At 48.5% G+C, this 15,645-nt stretch overlaps 1 protein-coding gene across 2 annotated transcripts in view; it reads right to left on the bottom strand.

The window, feature by feature from the left end:
- Positions 1-9,144: 9,144 nt before the first annotated feature.
- The window catches only part of LOC119956904 (collagen and calcium-binding EGF domain-containing protein 1-like), a 132,942-nt gene continuing 126,441 nt past the window's right edge, over positions 9,145-15,645 (bottom strand). For both annotated transcript variants that reach the window (XM_038784463.1, XM_038784464.1), the window contains one exon: positions 9,145-9,718. In XM_038784463.1, coding sequence (XP_038640391.1) covers positions 9,527-9,718 — 192 coding nt within the window. In that variant the 3' untranslated portion in view covers positions 9,145-9,526. The remainder of the gene's footprint in view (positions 9,719-15,645) is intronic.

Below are 15,645 nucleotides of genomic sequence, written 5' to 3'. Positions count from 1 at the left end.
GCCATTCATTATCTTGTAAGTTTCTATTAGATCTCCCCTCAACCTCCTAAACTCCAATGAATATAATCCCACGATCCTCAGACGTTCATCGTATGTTAGGCCTACCATTCCTGGGATCATCCGTGTGAATCTCCGCTGGACCCGCTCCAGTGCCAGTATGTCCTTCCTGAGGTGTGGGGCCCAAAATTGCTCACAGTATTCTAAATGGGGCCTAACTAGTGCTTTATAAAGCCTCAGAAGTACATCCCTGCTTTTATATTTCAAGCCTCTAAAGCTGCTAAACCCTAGGGCCGCACGGTGGCACAGTGGTGAGCACTGCTGCCTCACGGTGCCGAAGTCCCAGGTTCGATTCTGGGATACTGTCCGTGTGGAGTTTGCACATTCTCCCCGTGTTTGCGTGGGTTTCACCCCCACAACCCAAAGATGCGCTGGGTAGGTGGATTGGCCTGGCTAAATTGCCCCTTAATTGGAAAAAATCAATTGGGTACTCTAAATTTATAAAAAAAAACAACCTTTAGGCCTCTCCCAGTATTTAATTAGATCATAGCCAACCCTCACCTTATCTCTATTTGTTTGGTATCATCCCCTGCTCATCAAAATCTATTAATTCTGGTTTTGAAACTTTCACTTGACCCTCACCCTCAACAAATGTGTGGAGGGGAGTTTCAGTTCTCGCCCACAGTTTGCAAAAGGAAATTCTTTCTAACATCACCTCAGAATGGCCTGGCTTGAGTTTTAAGTTTATATCCTTTGATTTGGATTTCCCCCACCAGAGAACCACCAGAGAAAATAGTTTCTTCACTGTCTCCCCTCTCAGACCCTTTAATTATCTTTTCTAAATTAATTAATTAAAAAAATAAATTTCGAGTACCCAATTCTTTTTTCTCTCCCAATTACGGGGCAAATTAGCGTGGCCAATCCACCTGCCCTGCACATCTTTGGGTTGTGGGGCCGAGAACAACTTATCTTGAACAACTGTGCTACCCTCAACTCAAGGGCAGCACGGTAGCACATGTGATTAGCACCGTGGCTTCACAGCGGCAGGATCCCAGGTTCGATTCCCTGCTGGGTCACTGTCTGTGCAGAGTCTGCACGTTCTCCCCGTGTGTGCGTGGGTTTCCTCCGGGTGCTCTGGTTTCTTCCCACGGTCCAAAGACGTGCAGGTTAGGTGGATTGGCCAGGCTAAATTGCCCTTAGTGACCAAAAAAAGGTTAGGAGGGGCTATGGGGATAGGGTGAAAGTGAGGGTTTAAGTAGGTCGGTGCAGACTTGATGGACTGAATGGCTTCCTTCTGCACTGTATGTTCTATGTTTAACTCCTTTATATCGCCCCTTACATTCTATTATTCAAGGGAATACAGAACTAGTCTGTGCAACATTTTGCGATTGTGATAACACTGTTGAGTGTTCTGCACACTGTCCCAACGTGAACATATCAATCCAGGATGGGAACTGAATCCCACACGAAACACATCTGTGCATTCACAAATGGCCTGTTCGGGGTTTTCTATCAAAGTGAGAGTGATGCATGTGGAGGGAGACACCAAGTAACAAAATTTAGGGTCTTAAAAACAAAATGAACATGGAGTTTGTGAAGTTGAGGAATATAGTTAGGACTGAAACAATACTTGCAAATTGAGGGGGAAAAAAACCAGTTTCCATTCTCAAAGAGTAGCAGATACCCAGAATTGTAAACGCAGAACAACAGTTAAGGCAAAGTCAAAATATTGCAAGTGTTGGAGATCTGAGGAATCCTCCCTCTCTTCAGTTTCGGGGATGCAAAATGTTAATTGTGTCTCTCTCTCCACACGTGTTGCCAGATTAGATTAGATTAGATTAGAACAGTACAGCACAGAACAGGCCCTTCGGCCCTCGATGTTGTGCCGAGCAATGATCACCCTACTTAAACCCACGTAACCCGTATACCCGTAACCCAACAATCCCCCCATTAACCTTACACTACGGGCAATTTAGCATGGCCAATCCACCTAACCCGCACATCTTTGGACTGTGGGAGGAAACCGGAGCACCCGGAGGAAACCCACGCACACACGGGGAGGACGTGCAGACTCCACACAGACAGTGACCCAGCCGGGAATCGAACCTGGGACCCTGGAGCTGTGAAGCATTGATGCTAACCACCATGCTACAGTGAGGCCCCAATCTGCTGAGTTTTTTATTCTTATGACAATCAACATCCTGGGGGTTACCAGTGATCAGACACTCAACTGGACTAGCCATATTCATACTGTGGCTACCAGGGCAGGTCAAAGGCTAGGAATCCTACGGTGAGTAACTCACCTCCTGACCCCCCCAAAGCCTGCCCACCATCTACAAGGCACAAGTCAGGAGTGTAACGGAATATTCTCCACTTGCCTGGATGAGTGCAGCTCCAACACTCAAGAAGGTCAACACCATCCAGGACAAAGCAGCCCCGCTTGATTGCTCCCCCTTCCACAAACATTCAAACCCTCCACCACCGACGCACAGTGGCAGCCGTGTGTACCAGCTTCAAGATTCACCGCAGTAACTCGCCAAGGTTCCTTCGACAGCACCTTCCAAACCCACGACCACTACCATCTAGAAGGACAAGAGCAGCAGATATCTGGGACCCCACCACCTGGAGGTTTCCCTCCAAGTCACTCACCACCCCGACTTGGAAATATATCGCTGATCCTTCACTGTCGCTGGGGCAACATCCTGGAACTCCCCAACAGCACAGTGGGTGTACCTACACCTCAAGGACTGCAGCAGTTCAAGAAGGCAACTCACCACCACCTTCTGAAGGGCAACTAGGGATGGGCAATAAATGCTGGACTAACCACATCCTGTCAATGAATTTTTAAAAACTTAGAACTTTGGAAAAAGAACTGGTTGATTACCTGGCGAAGAGTGGGATTGAAGGTTAGAAAGCAAATATAGATGAAATGGCTCTGAAACATCTTGTTCCAATTTTAATAGAAATATCATCTGCGGAATGTAATCGGGCAGGGTTGAATAATGCAGATTTTAATGGAGATTAAATTCACTGGCATTTATGTTTGATTGAACAGTGACATGGTTCAGCATTATTTTCCCGCCAGTTTTACCTGTGATTATTAACCTCCCTCGGGAGGTTAAATGAATTAGGAATAGTTAAACCTCATTGCCTAAATTGTATACAATCGGGGGGAGTGGATTGTTCGTCTAAGTGGGCCTGTCCTCGTTCACAATACTACTTTTAAATAGACCAATCAGGAAATTTGGGGTTGTTACTTTAATCTCTCTTGCTGTTTCTCTCTCTCACACAAGTGCGCCTTGCATCTATGTGACTCAGTTAGCTCGACAGCTGATTCATGATGCAGAGCGAAGCGAAGAGCGCGGGTTCAATTCCCGTACCACCCACCACAAACATTCACTCCCACCACCACCGACGCACAGTGGCAGCCGTGTGTACCATCTACAAGGTGCACTGCAGCAACTTGCCAAGGTTCCTTAGACAGCAGGGGCGATTCTCCGAGCCCCGCGCTGGGCCGGAGAATCGCCGCAACCGTGCCCCGTCGCCGGTGCGCGACTCTCTGAGGTGCGCCATCTGCGCCAACGCGTTTGGCGTGGTGCCGTCCGCAGGCTGCCGATTCTCTGGCCCGGATGGGCCAAGCGGCTGCTCTGATACGACAGAGTCCCGCTGGCGCCGTTCACCCCTGGTCGCTGCCGGCAGGAACTATGCGGGAACGGTCGGGGGGGGGGGGCGGCTTGTGGGGGGGAAGGAGGGGGCTCCTTCACCGGGGGGGGGTGGGTCTTTCACTGTGGGGGGGGGTCCTTCATCGGGGGGGGGTCTCCGATGGTGTCTGGCCCGCGATCGGGGCCCACCGATCAGCGGGCCGGCCTCTCCCCCCCCCCCACCCCAGGCGTACTTCTTGGCGCGGCCGGCCCCTGAACACCGACCCCACGTTGGTTGGGGCCGGCGCGCAAAAGAAGCCCCCCGCGCATGTGCAGGTTGGAGCGGCCCAACTGCGCATGCGTGGGTTGGTGCGGCGGTAAGGAGGCTGGAGCGGCGTGAACCGCTCCAATGCCATGCTGGCCCCCTATGGGGGCTAGAATCGTACGTGACCGGGCCCGGTTCGCGCCATCGTGAAACGCGCCGGCGTTCACGACGGCGCAAACTCTTGGGCCCAATATTGGAGAATCGCCCCCAGCATCTTCCAAACCCACAACCTTACCATCTAGAAGAACAAGGGCAGCAGATACCTATGAACCCCATCACCTGGAGGTTCCCCTCCAAGTCACTCACCACCCTGACTTGAAAATATATCAGCCGTTCCGTCACCAGTGCTGGGGCAAAATCCTGGAACTCCCTCCCTAACAGCATGGTGGGTATACCTACACCTCATGGACTGCAGCGGTTCAAGAAGGCAGCTCCTTCACCAACTCCTGAAGGGCAACTAGGCATGGCCAATAAATGCTAGCCTAAGCAGCGACTCCCATGTTCAGTACCATGGATTTTAAAAATTCAGAATTTGTAAAAATGGTGACATACTCAGGACAGAAGCAATTCTTTTGGGAGTTGCCCCCTGTCAAGGAGAGTGGTTTTTCCGACTCCTGGTTAAAGTGCAGGATCAAACAGGGTTCAGAAACTGACCTCATTTAGGACTTTGTCATGTTAGGCGATATGTGTCCTTGTGGAAGCCAAGTTGTCACACAAGAGGCATTGCTCACCCATCCAGAATGGAAATGATAACTAACAGACCTTTGTCATGGGAATGTCCCTTTAAGAATTGTGTGTTTATCAAATAGCTTCAGTGATGGTGGTGGGGGAGGGGTCGGCATGGCTGCAGGTGGCTTCATGTAAGGGCACCAGTTTGGGGGCGTTGGTAACTGCGCCTCTGCCGTTCCCTCCGGCACGGTACTCCACAAGTCCAGTGTTGGTGGCGGCCCTGAGAGTTTGGGGCCAGTGGAGGAGACATGTGGGAGCAGTGGGAGCATCGGTCTGGGCCCCAATCTGTAATAATCCCCAGTTTGCCCCGGGGTGTATGGACGGGGGGGTTCCGGTTATGGCGGAGAGCGGGGATTGAGAGGATGGGGGATGTGTTTATAGAGGAGGGCTTTCCGAGTATGAGGGCGTTGGAGGAAAAGTTTGGGTTGGCGAGGGGAAACAAATTCAGGTATCTGCAAGGGTGGGACTTTCTTCGTAAAAAGGTGTCAACCTTCCCACTCCTACCGCTCAGGGGGTTTCAGGACAGGGTAGTTTCCAGAGGGTGGGTAGGAGAAGGGAGCATCTCAGACATTTATAAGGAGCTTATGGGGTCGGAGGAGACGCTGACTGAGGAGCTGAAACACAAGTGGGAGGAGGAGCTGGGAGGAGAGATAGAGGATGGTCTATGGGCGGATGCGTTGAGTAGAGTCAACACGTCCGCAACATGTGCCAGGCTCAGCCTGATACAATTTAAGGTCGTTCATCGGTTCACATGATAGTGGCCCAGATGGCCAGATTCTTTGGGGTAGAGGACAGATGCACAAAATGTGCGGGAGGACCGGCGAACCATGTCCACATGTTCTGGGCATGTCCGAAGCTTAGGGGATAAAGGCTGGGGTTTGCGGACGTCATGTCCACGGTGTTAAAAACAAGGGTGGCGATTTTCGGGGTGTCAGAAGACCCTGGAATCCAGGAGGAGAAAGAGGCGGACGTTCTGGCCTTTATTTCCCTGGGAGCCCGGAGACGGATACTATTAGCTTGGAGGGACTCAAAGGCCCCGAAGTCGGAGACCTGGCTATCGGACATGGCTAGCTTTCCCTGTTTGGAGAAAATCAAGTTTGCCTTGAGGGGGTCACTGTTAGGGTTCGCCCGGAGGCGGTAACCGTTCGTCGACTTCTTTGCGGGAAATTAATCGTCAGCAGACAGTGGGGGGAGTAGTTTAGATTAGAGTAGGGGGTTAATAAGGGTGGGACTTGTACGAGAGGTAAATAGCTTTTGCACTATGCTTATGGTTTTATGTATATTGTTTATTTTGTTGTTGTTACTATACCAAAAATACCTCAATAAAATGTTTATGAAAAAAATAGCTTCAGTGATGTCCTTGTGTGGGTGGAGCTGGGCTGTTGTTCTGGCTTTTATTTTCATTTTGAGCTGGGAGCTGTTTGTGGCTCTGTGTTTTCGGTTCAGACAGTTGGGAGCTGCATTCAGACAAAGAAGGTTTATTTTGGTCTCTCTCTCTCTATATGCTAAAAGGTGTCCAGATCACTTGATAATTTAAAAGTGATATCTGTTTTCTGGAAGGAATTCAAACCGACTGTTTTGTGGGAAAAAGGGTGTTTGCGTTTATGGATGTTGTTACTTGAGTAAAAGGAAGTTATTGAGAGGTATATTCTTCTAGAGAACTGTAGCTGTGTGGGGGATGTATGTTTGTGGTTGATTAAAATGCTTATTGTGTGTGTTTATAAAATGTTAACTGAATTTGTAGAATAAACTTTGTTTTTGATTAAGTGCTTAACACCTGTAGAATAGACTTGTGCTCCTCATAACCAAAATCAATAACCAGTTGTAGGTCAGGTGAACTCCATGATATATTTTAGTGTTCTTTAAACCCTGGCCCATAACAGCTTGCAAAACCGTGGGTCGGTCAGATTTATAAAATATTGCACGCAAAACATGTGTGGTATTATCATAACTGTCAACACTACAAGGGTTAATGTAGTACATGAATATTCACTAGAGGGAGCTGCCGATACAACTATATAAGGCAGTGATGCTGGACCTTAGGGGAGGAGTGTATGCAGGAGATAGCTGGTGAAGGTCATCAGAGCAGTTCGTGTGAGTAAGGTTAGATTATAGTTATGCCAGTAGTGAGATTAGCAGTAGGTGAGTGGAGTTAGATGTTATTGATCAGTTCTGTAAAGGACTAAGTGTCAAAACCCAGTTTAGTAGTCTAAATAATAATAATAATTACCTTTTATTGTCACAAGTATGAAGTTACTGTGAAAAGCCCCTAGTCGCCACATTCCAGCGCCTGTTCGGGTTAAGCTGGTACAGGAATTGAACCCTAGCTGCTGGCTTTGTTCTGCATCACAAACCAGCTCTATAGCCCACTGAGCTAAACCAGCTTTGTTTAAGTTAAAAACTATTTTGTGGTCTTTGTGAACACTACTCCAACCATCCTAAATAAATGAAATGAAATGAAAATCGCTTATTGTCACAAGTAGGCTTCAAATGAAATTACTGTGAAAAGCCCCTATTGGTCACATTCCGGCGCCTGTTCGGGGAGGCTGGTACGGGAATTGAACCGTGCTGCTGGCCTGCCTTGGTCTGCTTCCAAAGCCAGCAATTTAGCCCTGTGCTAAACCAGCCTCTGCAAGTCCAATTGTAACACCCCGCTCCTGCCCAATTTTGGACCGTCACTATTGGATGGAGGTGCAGGGGAAATGACTGTGAAACACACAAAATCAGATGGTGCTCCCGTGAAGATTCTCCTCTGCCGCTTTCCTGTTCCACTTCCTCACTCTCCCAACAGGGAATCGGAGTGAAACAATTGCCATCTGTGAGGGGATAAATAAAACTGACAGACGTACAAAATAGAGAAAATTGAAATATAATTTCTCAATAGATACCTGAGTATACTTTTCATACTATAATCAGACACATGCATAATCAAACATGAAGACCTTAAGAATACTGCAAACCTGAGATACAAATCTTTGGAACAGTTTTTGGAGAGTAAAGAGCATTGTATGGATATTTTACAAGAAAATAGTTACAAATTAGCATCATAAACTTTAACATTCTTTGGTGAGTCGATCTCGCCCTGGTGTATATCTTTGTAATATAGAGTAGATTGCCAGTAACATTTTGCACTGTTGATTATTAAATATAAACTCTTTGTTAGTATACATACAGAGGTGGTGTTGATCAGGGAACATCTCCACAGAGCCATATAATTACCAGAACCTGGGACCTCACTGTGACAAAAAAAATTGAACAGGAATAGCACGGTAGCACAGTGGTTAGCACTGTTGCTTCACAGCTCCAGGGTCCCAGTTTCAATTCCCCGGCTTGGGTCACTGTCTGTGCGGAGTCTGCACGTTCTCCCCGTGCCTGCGTGGGTTTGCTCTGGGTGCTCCTACTTTGCCACAATAATGTGTACGCTCTAGTTGTACGTCAGAGCGTCTGTCACTAATTGGGGAAAGGTTAGGGCATCATTCTTAAGTATGTATAAGAACCGGTTTACCCTTGTATACGAACATGTGAAGTAGGAGCAGAACTAGGCCTTAAGCCTGCTCCGCCAATCAACAAGATCATGGCTGATCTGTTTGTGTTAAGTTTTACATTCCCATCGATAACCTTTGATCCTCATGCCTAACAAGAATCTATCCACCTTTGCTGAACAATACTTAGTTACCCCGTTTTCACCGCCTTCTGAAGCAAAGAGGTCCAAAGTCGCACAAGCCCTCGGAGAGAAAAAAAGATTCTCCTCATCTCTGTCCTGTAAGGGCGATTCCTAATTATATAATGTTCTGGACTCACCCACAAGAGAAAAGATCCTTTCTGCACCTGCCTTGTCAATACCGTTCAGGATCTTGTATACTTCAATCAGGTCACCCCTCACTCTTCCAAACTCCAGTGGAAATGAGCTCAGCCCATCCTCTTAAGTCAACAACAGAGGGCTCCACCAGTTGCAGCATCCGGTGAGGTCACGGAATCGATGTGAGAATGGTCAAAGTTGGAAGAGTTAAGTGTGGAGGCTGGTGTTCAGGAAGTCGACGGTGAGGTCGGTTAAGACAAAGCCACGGAGAGATTGGCAAAGAGGTACAAGTCAGGAGTGCGGCAGGAAACTCTCCATTTGCCTGGATGAACGTGGCTACAACAGCAATCAAAAGGTTGGACACCATCCAGAACAAAGCAGCCCATTTGCTCGGTCTCCCATCCACCAAATTAAACATACACTCTCTCCACTACTGTTGCACAGTGGCAGCAGTGTGAACCATCTATAATATGCCTTGCGGAAACTCACCAAAGCACCTTCCAAACCTTTGGCCGTTACCACCTAGAAAGACACAGGGCAGCAGATACCTGGGAACACCCCCCCCCCCCCCCCCCCCCCCCCCCCCCGCCCCTGCAAGTTCCCCTCCAAGTCACTCACCATCCTGACCTGGAAATATATCACCGTTCCTCGACTGTCAAAGGGTCAAATGCTGGAACTCCCTCCCTAACAGCACTGTGGGTGTACCTATGTCACGTTGGACTGAGTGGGGCTGTTAATTCTGGTCTTGCCACGTCCGTAGATGAATTCTTAAAAAAGGACTTTGAGCTCAATATGTTTGGCGAAGAGATGGACGAGGGTGTGTGTGGGGTAGGATATGGGCAACGGGGTTTAACAGCCCCACTTTGGCACAAACAAATATCAACTAAGCACTGTACATTCATTTCTTTATCGAAGTCGTTTGTGGCACAATACAAGAATATTGGTGTGATCTGAGTAATTCACATTAAAAATACAATGAGATAGAGACAGGCGAACAGTAGATGAGATGGTGTTTAAACATCTTGGAAGATCTGGTCACCTGTTGTGACTACCAGGATGTGTAGGGAACGCCTTCTCTTGCCCAGATCCTGCGTCTTGTGTGTCCAGGGGCAGACTGTCGATGGTAATGCCTCGCTGTTCGCCGAATACCTGCTCCTGAAGTTCGATTATATCATGCCTGATGTCGGCCATCATCAGTAGGAGGAAGTCGAATGATCCAGGAGGGCCCTGGAAGTAAAATAAAAATCCAGTGCAAGAATAAAATGACCCACCTGTGACTTGCCTCCAAGGGCGGCGGGGCGGCGCAGTGGTTAGCACTGCTGCCTCACGGCGCCGAGGACCCAGCTTCGATCCTGGCCCCAAGTCACTGCCCGTGTGCAGCTCGCGCATGCTCCCCGTGTCTGCGTGGGTCTCACCCCCCCACAACCCAAAGATGCGCAGGGTAGGTGGATTGTCCACGCTAAATTGCCCCTTATTGGGAAAACAAAATCAGTAACTTGCCTCCTGCCTCACAGCAAACCCCCCCATACAATGTTGTTGAAGGGAGTATTTTATTTAATTTCCTTCGTATCTTGAAAATCTTACCATTCACATTGGGGAGCGTAGGTGTGTTAGCTGCTAGTTGATTTGTTTGAGTGGGTCAGATCCCAGGGATAGGGATAAGATGAGACAAATTGAGACGAACAAGATCAAAACACTTTGAACTTATTTTCAATGACATTTGAATTGGCAGACACATCGCCCAGACCAGGTGTTGGCTACAATAAAGCCACTTTAGCCAGATACTCTGGCGTTAGTGGACAACCTCTTGCATGCATTCAAACAATACAGGTTTACTTATTTCACGCACACTGGCTTGTCAAGTGCCTGCGTTATTCAATAGTTGAGGAAGTAAAGCACCCACACTCTGTCTTTCATTTTAGTTTTCGTTTTATCATTCCATCAGCAAAGCTGCTAAAAGATTGAAAGAAAGAAAGACTTGCATTTATCTGATGTCTTTCACCACCCTGAGATGTCCCAAAGCGTGTTCTAGCCAATTAATTACTTTTGGAGTGTAGCCACTGTAATAGCTTGGGAAGCACTCATTCGCGTGCACCATGTCAATGTGAGTACTGGCATCACGTGCCCTGTGATGGTATCCATTACTCATCCTTCAATTGTTAATCATCTGGATTCCCAATCAGCCACATATGGTCAGTGCCTGAGGTATTGTACAGCACTGAGCTAAAGTGTCAGTTCAGCTGCCTCTCAGTCAGAAGGTTCTGGGGTTCTTGTCCACTACAGGGCTTGAGTACACAAATCGAGGCTGACACTCCAGTGTAGTAATGAGGGAAGCACTGTCTTTCAAAGAACAAAGAATACAACACAGGAACAGGCCCTTCGGCCTTCCAAGCCTGTACCGGTCATGATACCAACCTTTGGGGTGACATGCGGCGCAGTGGTTAGCATTGTTTCCTACGGCGCTGAGGACCCGGGTTCGAATCCCAGCCCTGGTTCACTGGCCGTGTGGAGTTTGCACATTCTGCCTGTGTCTGTGTGGGTTTCACCCCCACAATACAAAGATGTGTAGGGTAGGTGGCTTGGCGACGCTAAATTGTCCCTTAATTGGAAAAAAAAAAATTGGGTACTCTAAATTTATTTTCAAAAACAATACCAACCTTTGCCAAAACCCTCAGCACTTCCTTGTGCTGTATCCCTCTGTACCCATCCTATCCACGTGTTTGTCAAGATGCCTTTTGAATGCTATTAATGTATCTGCTTTCACAACCTCCCCTGGCAACGCATTCCAGGCACTCACCACCCTCTGCGTAAAACAACTGCCTCACACATCTCCTCTAAATGATGCCCCACGGACCTTAAACCTATGCCCCCTGGTGACTGACCCCTCCACCCTGGGAAAGAATGCCTGCCCATCCACTCTATCCATGCCCCTCATAATCCTGTAGACCTCTATCAGGTCACCCCTCAACCTCCGGCTTTCTAATGAAAACAGTCCGAGTCTATTCAGCCTCTCCACATAGCTAACACCCTCCAGACCAGGCAACATCCTGGTAAACCTCCTCTGCGCCCTCTCCAAAGCCTCCACATCCTTCTGGTAGTGTGGCGACCAGAATTGTGCACAATATTCAGATGAGATGTTAACCTGAGGTCCCATTTGCCTGATTGGATGGATGTAAAAGGTCCCATTATTTTGAAGGAGAGTAGGTGTTCGGGCCAATCCCGCAATCAGCATCACAGATGTTGAGTGTTGCTGAAAAAAATATATTTTTTTGTCAAAGTTTTTCATCTTGGACTCAACAGGACATTTGCAAGAATACAACGCACGGGAAATCAACAAATGTATACTGTAGGGGCGGCATGGTAGCACAGTGGTTAGCACTGTTGATTCACAATGCTAGGGTCCGAGGTTTGATTCCCGGCTTGGATCACTGTCTACACGCCCCCCCCCCCCCCCCCCCCCCCCCCCCGTGTTGGCGCGGGTTTCCTCCTGTGTGCTCTGGTTTGCAATCCAAAGATCCGCGGGTTAGGTCGGTTGGTCACGCTGAATTTCCCTGTAATGTCCAAAAGTTAGGTGGGGTTGCAGGAATGGAGTGGAGGTGTAGGCTTAGGTAGGGTGCACTTTCAGGGGCCGGTGTAGACTCGATGGGCCGAATGACCTCCTTCTGCACTGTAAATTCTATGACTTCTATGAGAAAAGCGAGTGCTGATTGGTTGACAAGTGGACTCTTATTGACAGAGGCAAAGCCATGGCGAACGCACCAGTTGATGGTGACTGACAGTTAACTGCCAAGAAATTTAAACCAGGCAACTTGTCTGATTGGTCAAGGCATTGCAACAAATAATGTGAAAACAAAACTGATTACCTGTTCATGGGAGATTACTGTGCACATATTGGCTGTCACGTTTCTGGCAATTGAACAGTGGCTGTACTTTGAATGTACTTAATTGGTTTGAGATGTCTAGTGGTCATGAGAAGCATGATGTAAATACAATTCCTTGTTCCCCCCTTTAAAAGTTGGAAAATCAACATTTTAAATGGTGTACAATTATGCAATAGTTACGATTCAGCACAGGTCAGATTCAGATTGTCTGTCTCTTTCCCTGCTTGTTCCAAATTCCATCTTTCTTATCAGCTATCTTGCTGGTTTTGTAGACTTTCCTGTGTTGAAGTTAAATGCACTTGTGCATGTCAGTAATCTCTGATGTGTAACATCAAACTTGCATTAAACTGGAGAGAAAACAAAATATCTCCAGGTGCAGCAGCTGTTGCCTTTGTCCAGCTGTTGTTGTGTTGAGGCAGTGGGGAGATTTCCGGCCCTACAGGGTGGAATCACGCAATGCCAGGCCCAGGGATAACCTCACAACAGGAGAGGAAACCGGGGCTGGGTTTTCACCCCGCAGTCGGGGACGGACAGAAACGGCTGGGTGTGGACTTTTTGCTGGTTCATTGGGGTCAGATGGAGGAGGGGGGGGGGGGGGGGGATCTTGAGCGGCAGATAGTCAATTGAGCCTTTCAATGGCCATCAATGGCCTAATGTCAGGGGTCAGACTAGGCTTAGGCTGGAGCATGACTGAGAGTACCTGTACTCCAGGCAAGCTTTGGAAGTCCTTGCTGGGTTCAGCATAACTGGTTCCTCCCCCCGCCCCTCCCTGCCACCACCAGCACCATCTAATGGTGACCTAACTGCAAAGGCCTTCGTAAATTTTTAACTCTTGAGGAAGTTGGTGCATCCTTGTCGGGTTGCCCTTGTTCCCCATCCTGCCGCTGCATTTCAAGCCGGAAGACCTCCAATCGCCGCTCCTGCCCTGTACTTAATCAGACAGCGAGCCCGCCCTCTGAATTGGGAGCTTCTTTTAACCCCCCCGCACTCGAGCCTACCGACCGGGTCCTGAAGCTCACGGGGGAAACCTTGCCCTTGCAGATCCTGCAAACGCTCATCAGGTGGGGCAGCTTCGATGGAGAGGACAGAGGGAGGTACAGGGGCAAACCCTTCAACAGAAACATCCACATACGCATGCAATCCACATGACAACGCTCAAAACACACACAACACAAAGTACAATGGAGACCACAAGATGGTTAAAAGGCCTGAGTGACATTAACATGAAAGAAGCATGAGGAAAGAGCTTCAAGATGTTTTATTGATACGTATTTTGAATATATGAATAGCTGAGGCAATGGGGGAGGGTCTTACAGACTGCCCCACCAGCACAATTTGACAATGTTGACTCATCCCCTAGACCACCCTCCCCCCCTCAAATATTAACCACCTCTTCCCATTCTTCTCCTTTGGAAAACCTGCTCATCCTTTATTTTTCCTCAAGTCCTTACTTAACGTTCGTACTTCACTTTGTTATGCTGCTCAGCTTAAAAAGAAGACCCAGATTGAACTGGTTATGTACACATCACTTCCATCTTTAGTGAAGTCGTGAAATGTACCCCCGCCCAGAACACTTACACATGACACATCAATTCCTAGCTAAGCAGTCTGCGGCTATTTAGCAGGTGTACATTTGAAACATTATTTTGTCGATTCTCCCAGCAGGCGATGGCCGTTTTATGGCATTTTTGTGTTATTATTTCAAAGAACGAAGAACAATACAGCACAGAAACAGGCCCTTCGGCCCACCAGGCCTGTACCAGTCATGATACCACCCTTGGCCAAACCCCTCAGCACTTCCTTGTGCCGTATCCCTCTATACCCATCCTATCCATGTATTCGTCGAGATGCCTTTTGAACGCCCGTTAATGTATCTGCTTCCACAACCTTCCCTGGCAACGCGTTCCAGGCACTCACCACCCTCTGTGTAAAAAACCTGCCTCGCACATCTCCTCTAAACTTTGCCCCACTGACCTTAAACCTCTGCCCCCTGGTGACTGACCCCTCCACCCTGGGAAAGAGTGCCTGCCCATCCACTCTGTCCATGCCCCTCATAATCTTGTAGATTTGCAGTGTTTACAGTTTTCTTGCATTTTGATTTAAAAAGTAGCAAGAATGGGGAGAATCTGAATACCCAGTTGAACGATGAAGATTAACGTTCTCTTGTACTCCATGTACAGTCGAGCCTGCTAATGTGCATTTAGGATGCATAAAGATTTAAGTCTCGTGCTCGCTCGCTGTGTGTCCTTTCGATTCATTGTGTTTGTGTGTCTCCTTACGCCTCGATGTAAATGTTCTCATTTATTACTCTCTGATCCAGAAGCTTGGGAGTTCCAATCCCCCTTCAAAGAATTGAGCACATCATTGAGGCCAGCTCTCCAGTGCAGTACTGAGGGAGTGCTGCGCTGTTGGAGGTGCTGTCTTTCGGTTGCAAAATGGGTCCTGCCTGCTTTTGGTTGCAGACAGACAAGATCCCAGAGCGCTATTTTGAAGGAGAACAGAGTACCGTACTTCTCTTTGGCACCCTGACCAATATTTATCCCAAGAAAATTTGACGGCAGCTTTCAGGATGCCCAAAGCACTCCACAGCCAATTAAGGTCTTTTCGAAGGGTTGTCCCTGTTGCGAGGTAGGAAATGCAGAAGCCAATTTTCCCACACCAAATTCCCACAGACGACAATGTTACAATGACCAGATTATCTGTTTCTGAAGGAATCATTGGGATTCAAATGTTAACTCTGGGCGCGATTCAATTAATTGGGAACAAAGTCCCTTAGCGAGCGCGTCTAGCCGCGAGTTTCCTGTTCTCGCAGCCGCACATTGCCCCATTGTGCACTCTGAGGAGCTCCGCTCGCCGCAACTCCCCAGTGTAGCGAGAGATCAATGGCGTCCCAATATCTGAGACCCCGAAGCGACCCCTGACCCTCCCCAAGCCCGAACGCACTATGGAAGGGTCCCCGGCCCCTCCCCGCATCCATGCAGGGCACCCCAGCCCGATCACGAGCAAAAATGGCAACCGGGCACTACCCGTGTCAGCTGGCTGTGCCACCCAGGCACCTTGGCAGCCCCAGGCTGGCACCCAGGTGACACTACTAGGGTGCCCAGGTAGCACTAGCAGTGCCAAGGCACCACCCTACCCAAAGGGCATGCAGCTTCGATCCCCTGGGAGACTCCCACGAGTGCCGTTCCGTCTCATGCCCATTTGTGGGGACTGTGCTGGACAACACTCGCCCAAGATCTCCGAGGCGAAGGGGCTGAATCCCAAAGCCTTGGA

This window comes from Scyliorhinus canicula, chromosome 24, assembly GCF_902713615.1.
Source record: "Scyliorhinus canicula chromosome 24, sScyCan1.1, whole genome shotgun sequence".
Classification (NCBI taxonomy): Eukaryota; Metazoa; Chordata; class Chondrichthyes; order Carcharhiniformes; family Scyliorhinidae; genus Scyliorhinus; species Scyliorhinus canicula.
Note: the sequence above shows the minus strand (reverse complement) of the source record. Positions and strands in the feature narration are given on the sequence as shown.